Source organism: Gymnoscopelus braueri (genome assembly GCF_963280865.1).
Source record: "Gymnoscopelus braueri genome assembly, chromosome: 22".
Classification (NCBI taxonomy): Eukaryota; Metazoa; Chordata; class Actinopteri; order Myctophiformes; family Myctophidae; genus Gymnoscopelus; species Gymnoscopelus braueri.
In genome coordinates this window covers 33,176,868-33,195,170 of record NC_137624.1, presented here as the reverse complement: position 1 = coordinate 33,195,170, position 18,303 = coordinate 33,176,868, and the positions used below count along the sequence as shown (strand labels likewise).

General features: G+C 40.0%; 1 protein-coding gene across 1 annotated transcript; it reads left to right on the top strand.

Moving 5' to 3' along the window:
- Positions 1-9,631: 9,631 nt before the first annotated feature.
- LOC308078973 (putative global transcription activator SNF2L2) lies at positions 9,632-16,946 on the top strand (the record flags this gene model as incomplete). Its single annotated transcript, XM_080420313.1, has 7 exons — positions 9,632-9,730; positions 12,292-12,369; positions 12,427-12,536; positions 13,754-13,859; positions 15,234-15,335; positions 15,958-16,102; positions 16,816-16,946. 7 exons carry the CDS (start codon positions 9,632-9,634, stop codon positions 16,944-16,946), a joined length of 771 nt encoding a protein of 256 aa, XP_080276439.1.
- Positions 16,947-18,303: the final 1,357 nt, after the last annotated feature.

Genomic DNA, 18,303 nt, shown 5'->3' with positions numbered 1-18,303 from the left:
TTCACTTTTAAAACTTACATCTGAAAACTTTGGCAACTCACTGTTCCTTCATACTTTAACCTATAAACTTGTTTCACAATTTAAAAATTCCACCTTACTGTGGACATGCATGGTTGAGATTTTTACTTTGAAATGATGTGTAGTTTTTGAAATATTTAACTTTAAGCGCCCAATGCAATGTCAATGGCAAATCTCTGGCAATGGACATTTAAACTGGGAAAGAGTGCAAACTTTGGCAGGCTACTAGTTCTACATACTTACATCTATAAACCCCATTCAAACTTTAAAATGTTCATCTCACTGTGGACATGTTTGCCTGAAAAGGAATCTTTGAAATGTTTCATGGTTTTAGAGATATACTTCTTTAAAAGTTCAGAACATTATAATGGCGGTGGATGGAAGATTTTGACACCTAAAAAAAACACAAAAAATACTTTCACCTAGAGACTCCATTCACACTTTTTTTTAATTCAGCTTACTGTGGACACACATGCGTGAACATTTTACTTTGAAATGTTTTGTAGTTTTTGAGATATTTCACTTTTAGAACTTACATCTGAAGACTTTGGCAACTCGCTGTTCCTTCATACTTTAACCTATAAACTTGATTCACAATTTAAAAATTCCACCTTACTGTGGACATGCATGGTTGAGATATTTACTTTGAAATAATGTGTAGTTTTTGAAATATTTAACTTTAAGCACCCAATGCAATGTCAATGGCCATTAAAAGGAGGAAAAAAGTTAGTAAACCCATGGGAGCCAGATTGCTCTGTTGCTGATTTACCTGTGCTGAGAGTTGAACCCGTGACCTTGTGGTCTAGAGTCAAGAGCTCTTCCGACTGAGCTAAACCTGTAGAACATTAATCTATAAGGGGACGACAAGCATGAAACAAGAAAAAGAGAAGAAAGAAGGGAAAAGGAGAGACGTTTTGATAAAAAGGAAGGGAATGGATGCAATTCTAACTCAGCTTCATGTAAAATCCTGCTGCAAGCAAATATGTATCCGAATATTTTCAAAAAGCACTGAAATTTTATAACTAGCGTTTCTAATAAGGGGGAGTATGGATCCCAAGGTCGCCAGTTCGATCCCCGCTTTGACCAAAAGTAACCTGACACTGACAAGTGCTCATGCTGTGTTTTAGATCATTTTACACAATGACAAATGTGATGTGAAATGTAAATAAGTGTAGAGGGCTGTCCCTCCTCACCAAGTACGCTAACTGTAAATGGTTCTACGGCTATAGAGTCTATACCACAACTAATGGTAAGGACAGTAGACAATGACAGTGGTGAACGACAATCGTTGGCATCAGTTTCAGAGTAATTTGATGAATAATGCAAATACAAATGGACAATCAAAATCCATCTGTATTTTCAGGGCATCAGTATAGGCTACCACCATGTGTTTACATAAGGTCATCATTCATCATGCTCACATCATTAGTTATCATTCTTGGTAACTCATCATTAGATGTGCCAATTCATTGTTATGAGTCCTAACAAATCTTTCAAATATCACTTAATATGTGACACAGATGAGTTTGATTGCTTGCATGCAATAGCTACTTCTGTTGATGCACATTTCTCATCATTTCCTTTTTCAGTTTGCAAAAAGCTCAACTTAGCTTGACTCATTATTCTTACAGATAGTTTTGGTAGGAACAAGTCAATAGGCTACAGCTGTAGAAATATTGTGCTATTAGGTTATTACAAAAATATACACCCTATGTATCTCTCAAGCACACTGCACACATAATATAGGCTGTAGGCTAATAGCAAACACAAATAGGTCTAAATGAATGAAATAATTGTACATGATAAATAAAAACGAAATGATGTTTCTAAATTTCGAGGTTTCAAGCCAGGATGACGTGCATTCAATAATGACATCAAAGTGCATGAGTGAGCATTACTTTTTGTGGGACATAATTTACAGTGCAATGTACACAATGAAAACCCTATCTAATTCAAGGTATTTTATAAATCGCCATCATTTTGGTCTGCTGCCACAGATAGGAGGTTATTATTCCATCAAGAAATAAAAATGTATAATAAAGAAAGCATGCACACCCAGATCCAAGTGATCAAATGCACAGCAACATCCTATGCCTATGCTTGAACCACAATGAAATTAAAACATGCAGTCAGCATGTGGTGAATATTCTGTGTTGCTCAGTATGCAACCATCTTTCACATGAACAGCTTTGTCTCTGTCTATATCAGTCCAAAGCCCATTACAGTGTCAAAGACAGTCCAAAGTACTACTACGTCTTCAAATATCGCCCCTGTTCAAGGGAGAGGCTAAATATAGTAGTTTGGCCTTAGGTGTCCCTTACCATGTGGGAGACTGGGGTTCCAATCCCGACCGGTACATTCAGAAATTTCCAAAAAGAGACGATCTACAATCTGCACTGTATGACATAATTCTCACACTCCATTCATTATAACGCAGAGATGTTATTAGACACCAAGCTATCCATGTCAACACGTCTTTAAGCTCTAGGAGTCTCAACAGTTATAAGTGACTACTGTTTAATCTGGCTGAAGAGGCAATTCATTGACCAAAGTTTTGCACACCTTTAACATCCCAGATCGATCCAAATATTAATCCACTGTTCCGACTAATACACCATGACATAGGAGTATGTGCTAAAGATGTAATCACAGGTAATCACAGGGCTATCTGCTTGATACAGTATATTATAATAAAAAGTGCACTCAGGTATTATGAATCAATTAATTGAGTGCTAACATTTAATGTAAACATACACAACAGGACAAAGGTTAAACAGTAAGCACAGCGCTGCAGGGAATCGAACCCTGTTCCCAGCAGAAACCAGGTGTACCGACTACCAGTGCTTTTTTGCCACGTTGACACCATATGTCCATACTTGCATAAAAATGTATGAAAAGATATGAATAACCTGGCTTTACCAACACAGTTCTCCTTCGGTGTTTAGTGATTGACCTGTACACACTATACAATAGCACAGTGATTCTCAGACTGGGGTCCCGGGACCCCCAGGGTCCCCAGACTTGTTATAAACTGCCCTACAGAGCCTTTAAACCCTTATTTAAATAGACGATGCTATCCTTGATCAAAGCTGACAAAAAAAAACAGGCAGTTTTAACACACAATGTTACATGTGTTTAGTGGCGATTATGTGGAAAATAACAGGCACTTTTACCTATATGATGCTGCTGCTGCTAGTGCTGTGACCACTACAGCAGCATAATAGCCTATGCTGTCACAGTCAGTGAGACAGATAAAAATCCAGGTCTTAATGTCATCAAAAACATAAAATCGAAATGTTATTGGGGTCTAACCGGCACCAAGAGACCGTCATTATTTTATTGCCGTGCCTATAGTTAATTTAGTGGCATATTAGAGTAGCATAGAGTTTCAGCATCCATGTAAACAACAATGGCTGCCGTTGAGGAGCTCTTCATTGGCTGGGGAAAGGGGTGAGGGTCGGGTTTTCATTGGCTAACAGGTAATTGAGCTGAGGGGAAGATTTCATTGGCTAGAAATGTGGAAGGAAAATGAAGCCGGGAGCTCTGTGATGGTCAGATATTTACAGTCCACCAGGGGCTGGGTAGAGCTAGCCAACCACACTAAACTTTGTACATTGACATTCCATGAACGTGATGGGTCATTCCCCCAAAATAATTAGAGGCACATTGACATGAACGTGATGGGTAATAATTAAATAATTAAAGACACCTGGCTCATGCATAAAAAAATTAATATATTTGGAACATTTCAAAGGACTCCAGCATTGAGCAGAAGGAGCGAGTGCATTCTCCGGCAGCGGCAACAGCCGCGGAACGTCCGCGGAACTTCCGGTGGAGGAGCGGCAGCTCCCGGCAGTGACTGCCGGCGGTGGAGCGTCAGCTGCCGGCGGAGCAGCGGAACTGCCGCGGAAACTGCCGGTGGAGGAGCGGCAGTCGCGGAACTGCCGGTGGAGGAGCGGCAGTCAACTTCTTTTTCCGCCGATAAAGTATATTTTTGGACCATGACGGAGCCGCGCCGAATCAGCAGACCTTGAGGCCAAGGAGTCGCGCCCGAGCGCCTCCAGGCGCGAGTGCCCGCGACGACCGGCCGATGGTCTGCTATTCGACTAAGCGGCGTCCGAGTTATGTACCAGAATAGGCACAGAATCGTAAATAATATTAGTGGGGACTGCGTTACACAAACGCAGCACACTCCCAAAGCTGACGCCACCGGCAGCTCCAGCCGGCGCCGCCGCCGCCGCCACCGGCAGCAGCCGCTGCCGGAAAATGCACTCGCTGTCCCTCGCATTGAGACCTGGGATTTGAACATGGAATCTCTGTGATGAGAGCCTGATCATCAGACCACTACACTATCTCTCAGTCACTCAAGGCAGATGTCTCTTGTATTGTTGAAGCGTTCTTTTGAATATTAGCCTTAGTTAGGTCAAGTTGAAAAGCAATGAACTACAGGTGGACTGGGATTTGACTTGAACATCACTCAGTCACTCTCAGCAGACGTCTTTTAGTACTGTTGAAGCATTCTTTTGGATCTTAGCCTTCAGTTATTAAAGTTTAAATACTCCAGCATTGAACTATAGGAGGACTGGGATTTGAACATGGCACTTCTGTGCTGAGTCTGATGATTAGACCACTACACCATCACTCAGTCACTCTCAGCCAAACTCTCAGAGTACTTTTGAAGCATTCTTTTGTATATTAGCCTTCAGTTAGATAAAGTTGAAGGAGGACTGGGATATGAACATGTGTTGAGAGTCTGATAATTAGACCACTACACCGTCATCCTAGTGACTTAGGGATTACACAAATTGAATCCAACCACTTACATTTCATGTATTTTTTTGCAACAAACAAACACCAATAAAAAATTAAATACAAAAACAGATAGCTGTGCTGTGAACAATTTAAGCTAAAAAGTACAAAGTATTATGGCATTGTATAACTTTAAAAGTACCATATGGCATTTTGTTTAAACTAAAGGGTAAAGGTTGACCGATGGCCAAGGCTCCAAAAAAAGTAAGTCCAGAAGTACCATTTAGGGTGTTTTTATTTTCCTCCCAAAATCTCCAAAAGCCAGTTCTGTGCGACATTATCTATAGTGGAAGGCCTAGAATAAACTAAAAAACTAAACTTAAAAAAAGACAAGATGAAAATGAACTTTAAGGCAAAATGAGGACTATAGACCGCCGAAGTCTGACGTCATTTACACATCCTTTGTTTGTCTACCTGGTTCGCAGTTTTCCACCCCCGTTCTGAATCCCATAGACGTATTTAATATCGCGTCAAATAAGAACTGTGTTCCAAAAATAAACAAATGACCACGGCGTGTTGACTCTTATGGATATGAAGCATCAACTGACGGTGAGAAAACGCTAATGTTACTTCCGCCGAATTAGTTACATTTTCACCAGAAACAGACTGTATCAAATATAAGTGACTGACTATCATAAACGATACAGAACCCCCTCCCTGACAATAACGCCGACACCCGGTGTTTATTTTTGGACCACAATTCTTATATGAGACGATTCTAAGATGACCCAATGTTATTCTCCATAGAGAAATTACTTCCGCAAACCTGGGGATGAACGAGTCACGTCAGGACTTCGGTGCTCTATAACAACCCAACAGACAAGAAACTGTCACAGGCTAAAAACCCTTACATGAATGGCCCTGGCAGCTCTCCCAGGCTGTTACCTGCTTGTTGCCCAAGACAAATTTACAATTTCTGTACTCTGCAGCATCCCTTTTATACTAGGCGAGACCATACCAAGAACACAGATCAATTAGTAATTGGTAACCACTTAACTCAAATAAGGCTAACCATGGCCCATGAGTTGAATTACACTATTTTACTAAACCAATTCCAAATACATAATTTCAGGCACCACATCATCAAGATAAGAGAACATAACATAAGAGCTCTTGAACATTAAACAAACACCCCTCCTGCTCTATAGCACTTGGTACCTTCCCCCACTCTATCAAGAGGATCACCAGTACTGCAGGAGAGACAGGCGCCAATCAATCTTGATTAACTTAAACACCATTTACAATAAATAGAAATGCAGTTTAAACCCATGCATAGTCAGATTTTTCTATCTCACTGCATCTCTCACTCACATTTGGTCATTTATCATTTGTTACAGTTTGTAAGAAACTTAACTGTCATTGTCAGTACCCTGGTGTCAGTATCCTGGTGTCAGTATCCTGGTGTCAGTACCCTGGTAGACTGCCCCAACGCTCCTGATTTCGTGTATAGAGGGGCGGGTGTAAAGAGCCGGCGAGAGATTGCGGCTGATCCCATTGGTTCACCGATCTGTCCGTCAACCCCCGCCCCGTTAACACAACATTACGAGCGACGCCCACTGCACTCTGGTTGGTTGGGAAGTGAAACACTTCCTCATACCGAGTACACCGACGGGCTGGGCCAGGCTTTTATTTTTTAGCAACACTAAACAATAAAAGCCTGGAGATCGAGGCTAGTACCCTGGTGTCGGTATCCCGGTGTCAGTATCCTGGTCAGTACCTTGCTACATGTGGTTTCAAGGGACATCTTAAAATACATGAATAAAAAGCAATTATTAATATTAAAAATGACTATAAAAAGTGTTAGATCTTTCTTTTTTAGGCGGGGGTGGGGCGGGGGGGGGGGGGGGGGGTATTGAGCAGATGTGCACAAAGTACTGAACCCCAGTTCTTGAGTGAAGATACTCCTGGTCAAACAATTCAAAGACGCAATGCGTTGTTGAGCTTGTAGATCTGCTATTTTCACTGCCTTTGAAATAGAAAAAAAATGTGGTTAATTCATATTGTACCTTTTTCCCTTCCTAGAAATGTAGTCGAGTCAAAATACAACATTTGTCTTTGAAATGTAGTGAAGTGAAAGTCACAAGTTTTTACAAATCCAAATACTCATGTAATTTTATTATTGAGTTTACAGGACCACTATGCGCCACAGTGTGTTTGCGTGCAGCAGTGGGAGCTTGTGCATCGAGTAACACTGTACATCCTGCTGTGTGTCGCCTCTGAGCACCAGCAATAAAATACAATGTCATATGAGGTCCACCATCACTATTTGCTGTTGCTATGGTAACAGCCAGCAGTTGAAAGTGTTTTTTTTGTTGGGGAGATGGAAATAAAATGATGTCTCACTGGGGTGAACAAACCCAAACTGCATTCAACAAAACACACTGGCCTAGAATGATTAACCCCTTAAGCCCCGTTTCAAAAACATCAACAACAACAAAAAGTCAATCTACAAGGTCACAACACCATTACATTGTGACATGTTGTGAGCTTATATATCTGCTATTTTTTTTAAACGTTTTGAAAAATGTTGACATAAAAAGAAAAAATTGCCCATGGTGACATGCCCAAAATTGGGATGGCAGAATTTAATTGATTTATTGATTGACTGAATACTTTATTTAAAAGATTGTTAATAACACAGGTGCTACAGTCAAAGGCTATGCTAAAAGAATAACACAAAAATCCCCAGGGGGCTTGTTTCCAGATTGAAAGTGTCTAAAATAGATAAATCACGTCTTCTTTAGTTATTGATCTCTGTTATCTTGAAAAGTTGAGAGGGCCTGATGTTTTCATTAACAACAGTAATTTTAACTTGAATAGTCATACACGATGTATGCATGTACTCTAGATATATTTGGAGAAATGAACCATGCAACTAAGACCACACATCTCATAAGTAATGCATATAATGTTATAGCCTACATTAAAACCAGCCTGAGCCTGCAATAGAAATGCTAATAGAGGAGAATAAATTCAAAGTACTCTAATAGCGGTCAATTATTTTAGTTTATATATGTTTTTGTTTTACAGTAGTCTATGCCACTTCACCATCGCTCTACATTCATTGTTGATTTTTTTTTTTGTTTAAAACATCCATCCCATAAAAAAGGTAAAACATGTGTAACTAAATATAAAATATAAAATTGTAGAGTTGTGTGTTTGCTGCTGCTTAGGCCTAGACTACTTCAAAACACTAAACGTTTGCCATTTTGGGCTTTGATTATTAGAAAGTGTTGGCTTAGTGTGCAAGAAGCTGAAGAGCCATTCGTTATTTAGAAAGTGGTACTGTATTGTGTAAGTATTAGGCTACCTGTAGCTACTCAACTTAAGATGGCTCAGGGGCCACTCAGCAAAATACCAAAAGTCCAAGGGGCCGCCATAAAAATGACGGTCCTATTTTGGATTTTTCGATTTTGTAACACACAAGAAAATGTACATTTTGACATCATATTCTTTTCACTGTACCAGTTTATTTTGTGTTGTGTGTATGTCCAGTGGCAGACACCTATCCTGGGCGCGCGGCAAAGAAAAATTTGGGGGTCAAACCCCCCCAAAAACCCGAAATGCATAGAAAACTATGCATTATACCTGTAACAATTGACGCACCTGTATGTGAAAAAGTTTTTTTTTTTTTTTTTTTTGACCATGAGGGGGCCGCCAAGACGCTGTGATCGGGCCGCATGCGGACCGCGGGCCGCGGGTTGAGTAGCGCTACTGCTAGCAAATAGTGGACTTAATCATGCGGATAAACTTTTCAAATACCAGCAGCAATGACACTGCATGCACTAGATTTTGCCCAAGCCCTTATACTGTAGTTAGAATAAAAGCCCAATTGCCCTTCTATGTTCCCTGGGTTTTATGTTCCCTGGGTATGTTCCCCTCTTACCTAACCCTAAACCCTAACCCTAAACCTAACCCTAAACCTAACCCTAAACCTAACCCTAAACCTAACCCTAAACCTAACCCTAAACCTAACCCTAAACCTAACCCTAAACCTAACCCTAAACCTAACCCTAAACCTAACCCTAAACCCTAACGTACCCTACGTAAGTGGGGAACATAGAACCCGGGGAACATAGAACCTGGGGAAAATAGGAATGACCCCAAGAAGGTAGCCTATACAGTAAGTCACAAGCAGAGCATGCAGGGAAATGTCAGCAGCACCTTTTTAGGCTATTTTCCTTGAAAACTTGAACGATAGCCTTCTAAATTATTGGAACGTTCAGACTTCAATAGCATGTCCACACAGACCATATTATTATATTATCAGATCATATTATTATCATCTCATATTATCATATTATCATATATTATCATATCATATTATTATTATCATATCCTAATATCCTATTATTATCATATTATCATCACTGCAGGCTTATAGCTATATCTCATGTCCTTAATGGGTCCATGCACATGGGTCATCGACACAGACTGCCATGCACCCCTATATATAGAAAACGAAAAAAAGCGGATCCGATAACTTTAACAGCAGGGTAGGGGGAAAAAAATTAAAAAGCTGGGTCTATAGCGACAGTCGATATTAAAAACATGCAGAGGCTGATTAGCTCTGGGCCTTCGACTGTCGGCAGAGATGCTGCATATGTGGACAGACAGCTGCAGTCGGGAGAAGATGGGTATGACATTTGTATTTCCCCCCCAGCCAGCCAGCAGCCCATTGATTTGTATATGAAAACATAGCGCTTTTATCCCCCCTCCCCCCTCTCTCTCTCTCCCTCCCCCCCTCTCCATCTCTCCCTCTCTCTCTCTCTCCTGGGCTCTCTTGCTTTCCACTGATCAGCTGATGAAGAGACTAGCCGCTCGCCGCTATGCTGGTTTGCTAATTCTCTCCCCCCCAGCAGCTGCAACCGAGCCCGACAACCAGCCTGCGGATTGCAGTCAGGTAAAAAAAAAAAAAAAATCCTCTTCTCTTGGTGGTGGGTCTGTTTTTTTTGTTTTTTTTTCTTAACCTCAGGATTCAGCCAGGCTACATTGCGTAGGCGCAGAGGAAGAGATGGGAAAATCTGTGTGCAGAGGGAAAGACAGCCAGTGTGCGCCTGTAAGTTTATTGGGGTCTATGTGTGTGTGTGTTTGTGTATGAGAGAGGGAGAGAGAGGGGAGAGGAGGGAGAGTGTGTGTAGGTGTGTGCTGTACAAGATGAGAGGGAATCTGCCACATGAGTCAGAGAAGAGGCAGGCTTGTTAGGAGATGGCACAGACATGGTTGGAGCATCATCACATGCACTCTCTCACACACACACACACACACACACACACACACACACACACACACACACACACACACACACACACACACACACACACACACACACACACACACACACACACACACACACACACACACACACACACACGGCTCTCACACTGACTGTAGTGCACGGTCTACTCACACAGCCACACAGGCTTTGTGGATCCCTCTGTGTTCCACTGACTGGAATGATTGCAGCTCTTTAGAGAGAGAGAGAAGCAGGGCTTATAAAGCCTTTATGATGATGACCGATAACACAGCAGGATATTTTGTTACCTCGGTTCATTTCTACCTGAACTCAGTATAGGCTATAATACTCTCTCATGTGCTTTGGTTTTGGTGGGAGCATATTCAGTATATCTGTGTGTACATCAGTCCTTATATAATGGAAATTGGGATTTTCGTGTGTGCTACTAATTATGATTCAGATGATTTGCTCAACTGGCAAATTGTGTGTGTGTGTGTGTGTGTGTGTGTGTGTGTGTGTGTGTGTGTGTGTGTGTGTGTGTGTGTGTGTGTGTGTGTGGTGTGTGTGTGTGTGTGTGTGTGTGTGTGTGTGTGCACGTGCGTGCAATGCATGCGTGCTTGCGTGCAATGCATGCATACGTGTGTGTGCATGTGCTCACATCTGGAAATGGACTGCACTGTACATGTGTGTTTCCATGTATTTGTGAGAGTTTGGACAGCTAACTGAATGTGAAATATGCAGCATTAATGCATGCATGCCTCCATGCATCTTTTGTGCTGCTGGGCTTTGTGCTAAAGTGATCCACACATCAATATTCTGTTCAGATTGGCCAGGCTGCTCTTTGCCTTCTCTGTTGTGACTGTTCAAACATTTCAGTCCTTCTTCATGGGACTTGCTTTTATTGCCGTTCCTGCACCTGCTGCATACAGACCTGCAGTAGTGCTAATGTCACTCTGGGATGTATACTAATGTAACCAAATTGGTTACATTAGATTTCTGAATGAGATTCTCAGAGTAACAAATGGTTAAATTAACATTGATCATTTTACTGTATGTGGCCATTGTCTTTGCGTAAAATACAGTGGTTGCAGAGATTAAAAGAACGCACACAAACACCCCCTACAAATATTCACCTCAGTCCCATTTGTACATTCTCACAGTTACAAATGATTGAATTATCATTTTACTCTTTACTAGTATATTTTGTAGTATTTTACATCCCCCTACAAATATTCAAATGGTTGGTCCCGCAAATATGCAACTGTATGACACACACACCACCAAAAATATACAAAGAGGACATTAAATTGTATCAATAGTGCAAACTAAAATAACACATTTTCATTTGATTTGATTATGTACATTTTATGTTCACAACCTTTTTACTATAATATTTTATGTCAAGGTCAACAGGTTATTAAATAAATAAATGAATAAAGAAAGAAAGAAAGAAAGAAAGAAAGAAAGAAAGAAAGAAAGAAAGAAAGGAATAACAGACATTTGCAGTACAGCAGAAGTGTTTGAGTACATGGGAAGTTCACTGTAATTAAATTAATAAATAATCTCTGTATTGGTTCAATTTCAAAATCTATCCCAAAACTCTGGACTGAATTGTCCATTAAAGCCTGAAACTTTTTTTCCTAGTCTTGCTCACTGTCTCATTCTAGATGCGCTTCAAATTATGGCTGTTTGTGGACATAGAACTTTCTTTGACATGAGTATGAGTGCAGTTTGTTCAGAGCTTGTCTACCGTCAGGTGAAATTGATACAAAGAACTGTCACAGTAAAATAATGCTCATACTGTAAAATGCTGTACATTCTTATCCCCATTTCCATGATTAACTTACTAAATTATAATTATATTATTTATATCTCTTATTCTGTGACAATCTGAATAAAGGCAAATGTGAGATTACTTGCGTATATACAACTCCTTGCCTGGTATCACTATTTGGGCCATTCCATTATTGTAAAAAATATATATATATTTTTTTTAATTCCTCAAATGTTTTAATGTTCAAATATAGCAATGCATTGTGAGCTTGTAGATCGGCTATTTTCGGCAAAGAGATGTCATGAAGAGGGGGAAAAGGAGCCGACCTACTGTAGTATAAAGTCCTGGGGGACCTTGGGTTTAAGTGGTTAATGGAATAATGTTTCACACTCCTCACTACCTGGCACTATAAATTGCTTTTGAGTTTGTTACCAGCCACTTCCTCTTCCTGCAGCCAGAGGCAGAAGAGAGCAGTGCCTTGGAGGACATGGAAGAGGACATCAGTTTGAAGAAGCGTAAAGGTGTTCAGAACGTAGACAGAGAGCTCCAGACTGGCCAGGATGCTGCTGCTGCTGCTGCTGGGGAGAAGGTGAAGAGGAAGCGGGGCAGACCTCCAGCTGAAAAACTGCCCCCAAACCCCCCCGAACTCACCAAACAACTCAACACACTGGTGGACATGGTCATCAACTATAAGGATGGGTGAGAAGATGGAGCTAAAAGGCTCTTTTGGCTAAGTTACATATATAGACCACTGGTTTTAAAACTTTTTGTGTGAAAGAGGACACAATATTTCAGTTTTTAGGGTACAGAACTTTTATTTGGAAATGAGTGAGAAAAAGTACTGATATACAGTAGTACATTTAAAAATAATGCGACTAAATGGGGATAAAAAGTGGTAAAAATGATTGGGTACTCAACATACCGGTGTATATACAGCATACATTTTGGATTAACCCTCTAGAACCTGAACTATGAAGGAAAGGTCAGAAAATTCCAAAATTTTGAAAAGGGACACTTTATTGGGTCTTAAAACATTTTTGATTTTTTTTTTTTTTTTTTTAACATTCCTTTGTATCATTTATTTGTTGTATCATATTTGATACAAGGGGTATTAAAAGGGGTATTTCAAGTCGTTTTTTTTTTTTTTACTGCCTCCCCCCTGGCCAGCCGGGGCGCCTGATGGAGGGGAAAGGAACTGGTTGGAATAACGTGTTCCTTCCACGCGCTACGTCCAACCAGGGAAACTCTCCCCTGTCAGGTGATAAGAAGGTCAGTTAGCTCTCATGCATTGAAGGAGGCATGAGCTCGGCCCTGGCCTCCCTAGGTTGGCAGAGGGAGTGTAGTGCCCAGGATTACATAGAGATTGGCACTGGGTGTAAAAAATAGGGTTACAAAATCGTGGGATAAAATTTTTAAAAAAAATAAAAAATCAAGTCGGTTTTAACATTACAAAAACATTTATTTTAGACCTGTAGTATCAAATATGATACAAATCATAAAGGACTATAGACCTGTAGTATCAAATATGATACAAACACTTTTGACATCATAAAAAACAAACTCAAATGCTAAAAGTGCATTCAAGTTATCCAACACTTATTTCAAAATATTAGTAAAGATATACTAGGAAAACGTACCCGAACTGCTTAAAAAATAATTGTTTGTTAGTAGTGCATCAACCTCTCCTGTTTAGTTGATGGCAGCCATTTTGGGTCAGACCACCTGAGGCTCTGTAACTACCTGCAGTGCAAATGGTATGGTCCAGGGGGAAGTGGGGATGTGTCAGATATGATACAACAGGTTCTTGGTCCAAGTATTCATTACACTGATTTATAAAAAAATCAGTGTAATGTGTGTATCATATATGATACGTTTGGTGACATAGGGTTAAATAATGCTATGTTTCATGCCTCCAGGTTGGGTCGACAGATCAGTAAAGGATTCGTCCAGCTTCCATCTAAGAAGGAAGTTCCTGAATATTATGAGCTGATTAGAAAACCTGTGGACTTCAGGAGAATCAGGGTAGGTGTGCACTTGAAGTTTGTACCAGAGCTCTTCATGGGTCCACAATGACAGAGCCGAACCATAATGGAGCCATTAAATTCATTCAGAGATCTGAATGGTTCCAATATTACATAACCGACCCCGACTGTTAGGTATTACATGGACCTGACAAACCTAATAATTACAATTGCTATTTAAATGCTGCTCTACCGATACTGTAGATGCCAGCAGGCTACTCCATAATAAACATATAGCCCATGCTGTCATGAATGCACTGTAGCAGTGTCTTTCTTTTTCTTCTTCTTTTAGAATAAAATACGCTATCCATTGCGCTATTTGACTATACTACTTTGTCCTAGTAGACTGCTCAACAATTCAGAGACCAGATTGGTCCAAAGATTTGTAGCCTATACTATATAGTATAGCCTATACTAACCTATACTAGACAAAGAAAAATGACTAGCTAAGGACTGTATGACAACCCATTTCTATTTTACAACACTTCCATATAAAGTAATGTGTTATGTTCATAGATTTACATTCTTTGGACAATACTTCGCACTTTCCTTTCTGCGGGTGCCACTGGCTGCTGTTTTCTTTGGCCTTAACACAAAACACAAAACATGCCTTTGTCACCTAGACATGGAGGTAGGTGCTGACCTACGGTATATCTCCCAGTTCCTTGCATCATACTCCAAAGTTCTTTACAACTATAAGCTTCTTTTTCTGTAAACTTTCAACAAAATATACCCCTTTATTTTATTCCGCAAGTCCTGGACACAAATCAGCTGTGCCCATAAAAATTAAAATAAACTACCACTAATAATAATTGCGTGCCCTTTAGTTGTTGTTGTGGTATTTCCCAAGTAGGTTTGTACAGTACCTAGAATTTGTCCACCGTATTTACCCATATTTCGCCAAGTAGGTTTCCACATGCAGTACGTAGAATTTGTCTGCTGTATTCACCCATACTAACGATTAGAAGCAGTGGGTGCTATTAATACATGTACCCATCCTAACTATTAGGAGCAGTGGGGGCTCTTAATACAGCGCCTGGGGAGCAGACAGTTAGGGGTTAAGTGTCTTGCTCAGAGACACTTCCGACACGATGGGCAATCTGAGGGTCACACCGGCAAACCTTCCGATTTCCAGACGGCCTCTCTACCCACTCAGCTACGGCCGCCATTATGTTTACAGTTGCAGGTTTTATTGACCAGGTAATATTGATATCAAATAAAAACACCCTAAAAACTATATTTTTTGCAATCCGGGTGTCCAACACAACAGGTGCTTAAATGTAAACGTAATTTAAGTGTATTAATAGTTTGATAGTTAGTCTGTATGATTGATGCCTGCCTTAACGTGATGACAGTGACTGTCTTTGTTTCACAGGAACGTGTTCGTAATCACAAGTACAGAGGTGTGGGCGACCTGGAAAAGGATATCATTCTTCTATGTCACAATGCTCAGACGTATAACTTGGAGGGATCTCAGGTAAGCAAAAATGGCACTAGGGATGGGACGATAATTGTTATCGTTTATAGTGAGAGGAAAAAAACACTCACAATAATCGTATCGCAGATATTTAAATTTATCGTGAAATTGTCCTCCGTCATACACTAGGATGAAGCTTTTGTTAGCTGCAAATTCAGTACCACTTAAACCCTCTACACTAGATAAAACGGACCTGTAAGAGCGCATTTGGTACGCTCTTATTTCACTCTACATAAATCGATTCGCAAAAAATAGCAGATCTACAAGCATCCCCAGAATAGGGATGCTGGGGGTTCCAGTGGTTAACAAAAGTGACATTTTAAGTTTTAAGCATAATTTGATTATTGCGATAATATCGTTGATTGCAATTATTTTTGACACAATAATCGTGATGTGTATTTTTCATATCACTCCATCCCTAAATGGCAACACTTTTCAAAAAGGTTGGACTTAAAAATATTATTTATAAAGATTAATAAAGAAAAACCCACTTCAATTTAGTTTGCATATGTGTCTCTCTCTCTGTGTGCGTGTGTGTGTGTGCGTGCGTGCGTGCGTGTGCATTTGTGTGTGTGTGCATGTGTGCGTGCACGGGCGTGTGTGCGTGTGTGTGGCACTTCAGATCTATGAAGATTCAATTGTCATTAAGTCTGTTTTTGAGAGCGCAAGGCAGAGAATTGTCACAGACGAGGCAGAGAAATCAGCAGTTACTCCCAGTCACAGTAACAACAGCGGGGGAAGTGAAAAGCAGTTTATTCCATCAGCAGGTATAGAAATTAAACATTCATTTTGTTAATCCGTTAAGATCTGAGGCCGATTCTACAAAATGCTGTCTAAATCAGTAGTTCTCAAACCTTTTTGTGCCAAGGAACCCCAAAATTATATGTAATTGGCTGTGGTCATTTTAGATTTAAGTGTACAAGCACGCAGCACTGTATGATGTGACGTGCTGTGAGCTTGTATATCAGCTATTTTTGAATAGCCAACACCTAAATCTAAAATGACACAGATGCTTTCCTGGTTTTTGGCAAATATCCAACTAGAAATAAAAAAGAACACAGGAACCTCAAATCTGGAAAGATAACATGATATAGACCAAATCATGATGACATCACCACAACCAAGAATGTATTTCCGGATAGATAACACCGGCAGTGTCGCATTGGAGAAGAATGTATTCATTAAGAGGATTTCTGGAAGAACAGGACACTTATGTTATTGTTACTGACTATTAAAAATATACTTGCTTTACTGTTCTAAATCCACAGGTTGACAAACTAGACATAGCTAATGTTTTGGACACTTTATTTTATATTATATAAATATCCATAGACATTCTACCCGGAAATACCGCCCTAAGTTTGTTTACAAACATTCTGATCTGGTCTAGTGCGCTATAAAAATGTAGGCTCTTTGTCATCAAATGGACTTAAAAAAAATCTATTGTATGTAATTTAAATGTATCTACTTTTTCAACCAGTGAAAACATCACCAATACGTCGGAAGACGGGCAAGAAGAGAGAACGAAACAGAAACACCAGGGTGAAGAGACTCCACAGCGACAGCGATGAGGACCTCGATGATCTAGAAGATAATACCACAATACCATAATACTATGAGACATCAAGCCTGGACTGAAGACAACACCACAATACCATAGAACATAAAACATGAACTTGAACGGTCCTCATCCTTATTCACGTCTACTCTTTACGACATTGTTTTCAGTTTATTAATTTGCTAAGCATTATGAAAGGTATTTGATATTTAAATAGGAAGTGCTGCTTAGAGAAGGGTCCTTAACCACATGAACCTTAGTGTCCCTATTCTGGCCATGTCATAATAGGCAAGCATTCTGCAAAATAATAGCCAATCTACAAGCTTACAATGCGGCGCGTTGTAAGCTTGTAGAGATTTGGTGTAGAGGGGAAAAAACAGGGGACCAAGTACAGGTCCCTGCGGGACCCCGGTCAACAAAGTATATGGGGTTTAAGTGGTTAAAAAACAATGCTATTTCACATAATTCATAATCTCTTGCATCTCTCGCAGCACACAATGCTGTTGAGTTAGCCTCTAACATAATCTGTTCATGGTTTTACCTGCCGTGGTTCCCTGTGATTGATTCAGTAGATGTTCTTACAACAACTGTTTTTAATGTATTTGACTGTATGAAATGCCTTCATATGTCTTGGAGCATGAATTATCCCTCCTGAAGATGGTTTTTAGAGACCAGTGATGATACTTATGTGTTCAAGGCTGGAGATGAAGCACACAGCTGGGATTTTTTTTAACAATCATTGGAATAATGGACACTAGTTTGCTCAAAAACGGAATGTGCTTTTAAAGGGATTGAGTCTTTGATACAAAAAACAAAGAAACATCAGAAGTCTGGATAAGTCAGACAAATGTTTGTTTTCTGATACTGGCCAGCATCTGTCTGGCTATGTTAAAAGGTACCCAAGATGAACATTTGTACCAACATGAATTGTGTTACACTCACTTGGCAATCTGTGTGGACAGCGCAAGGCAACTAAAAACAAGACTGCGGCACGTGAAGAAGAATGTGTTGTTTTCTGGAAATGATGGAATGTATTGTTGAGACAATCTCTTGAGAGAAATGGTGTGCAAGTTCCTTGGGAGACGGATGTTTGCCCTAGAAAAGATAACATGAATGTATTCACACAGATTTAGGCCGGATTTAGCTCAAAAGTTGTTGTATGCTGCACAGAGAATCTGTGCAAATATTAGGTTCATTATAGCTACCCGTTAATATTCACCACTGAGAAATGAACACCATGCTCTATTTAATAATGTTTAAATTTAACCACATGAACCCTAGCATTCCTATTCTGGGCATGTCATAGGCTTTGTGAGCTTATAGATCGAATACTTTCATTATTTAATTTGATATACAACAAAGTAGCCTATAGGGTTTAAGTAATTAACAAGGGCAATCAAAAGGTGTGCA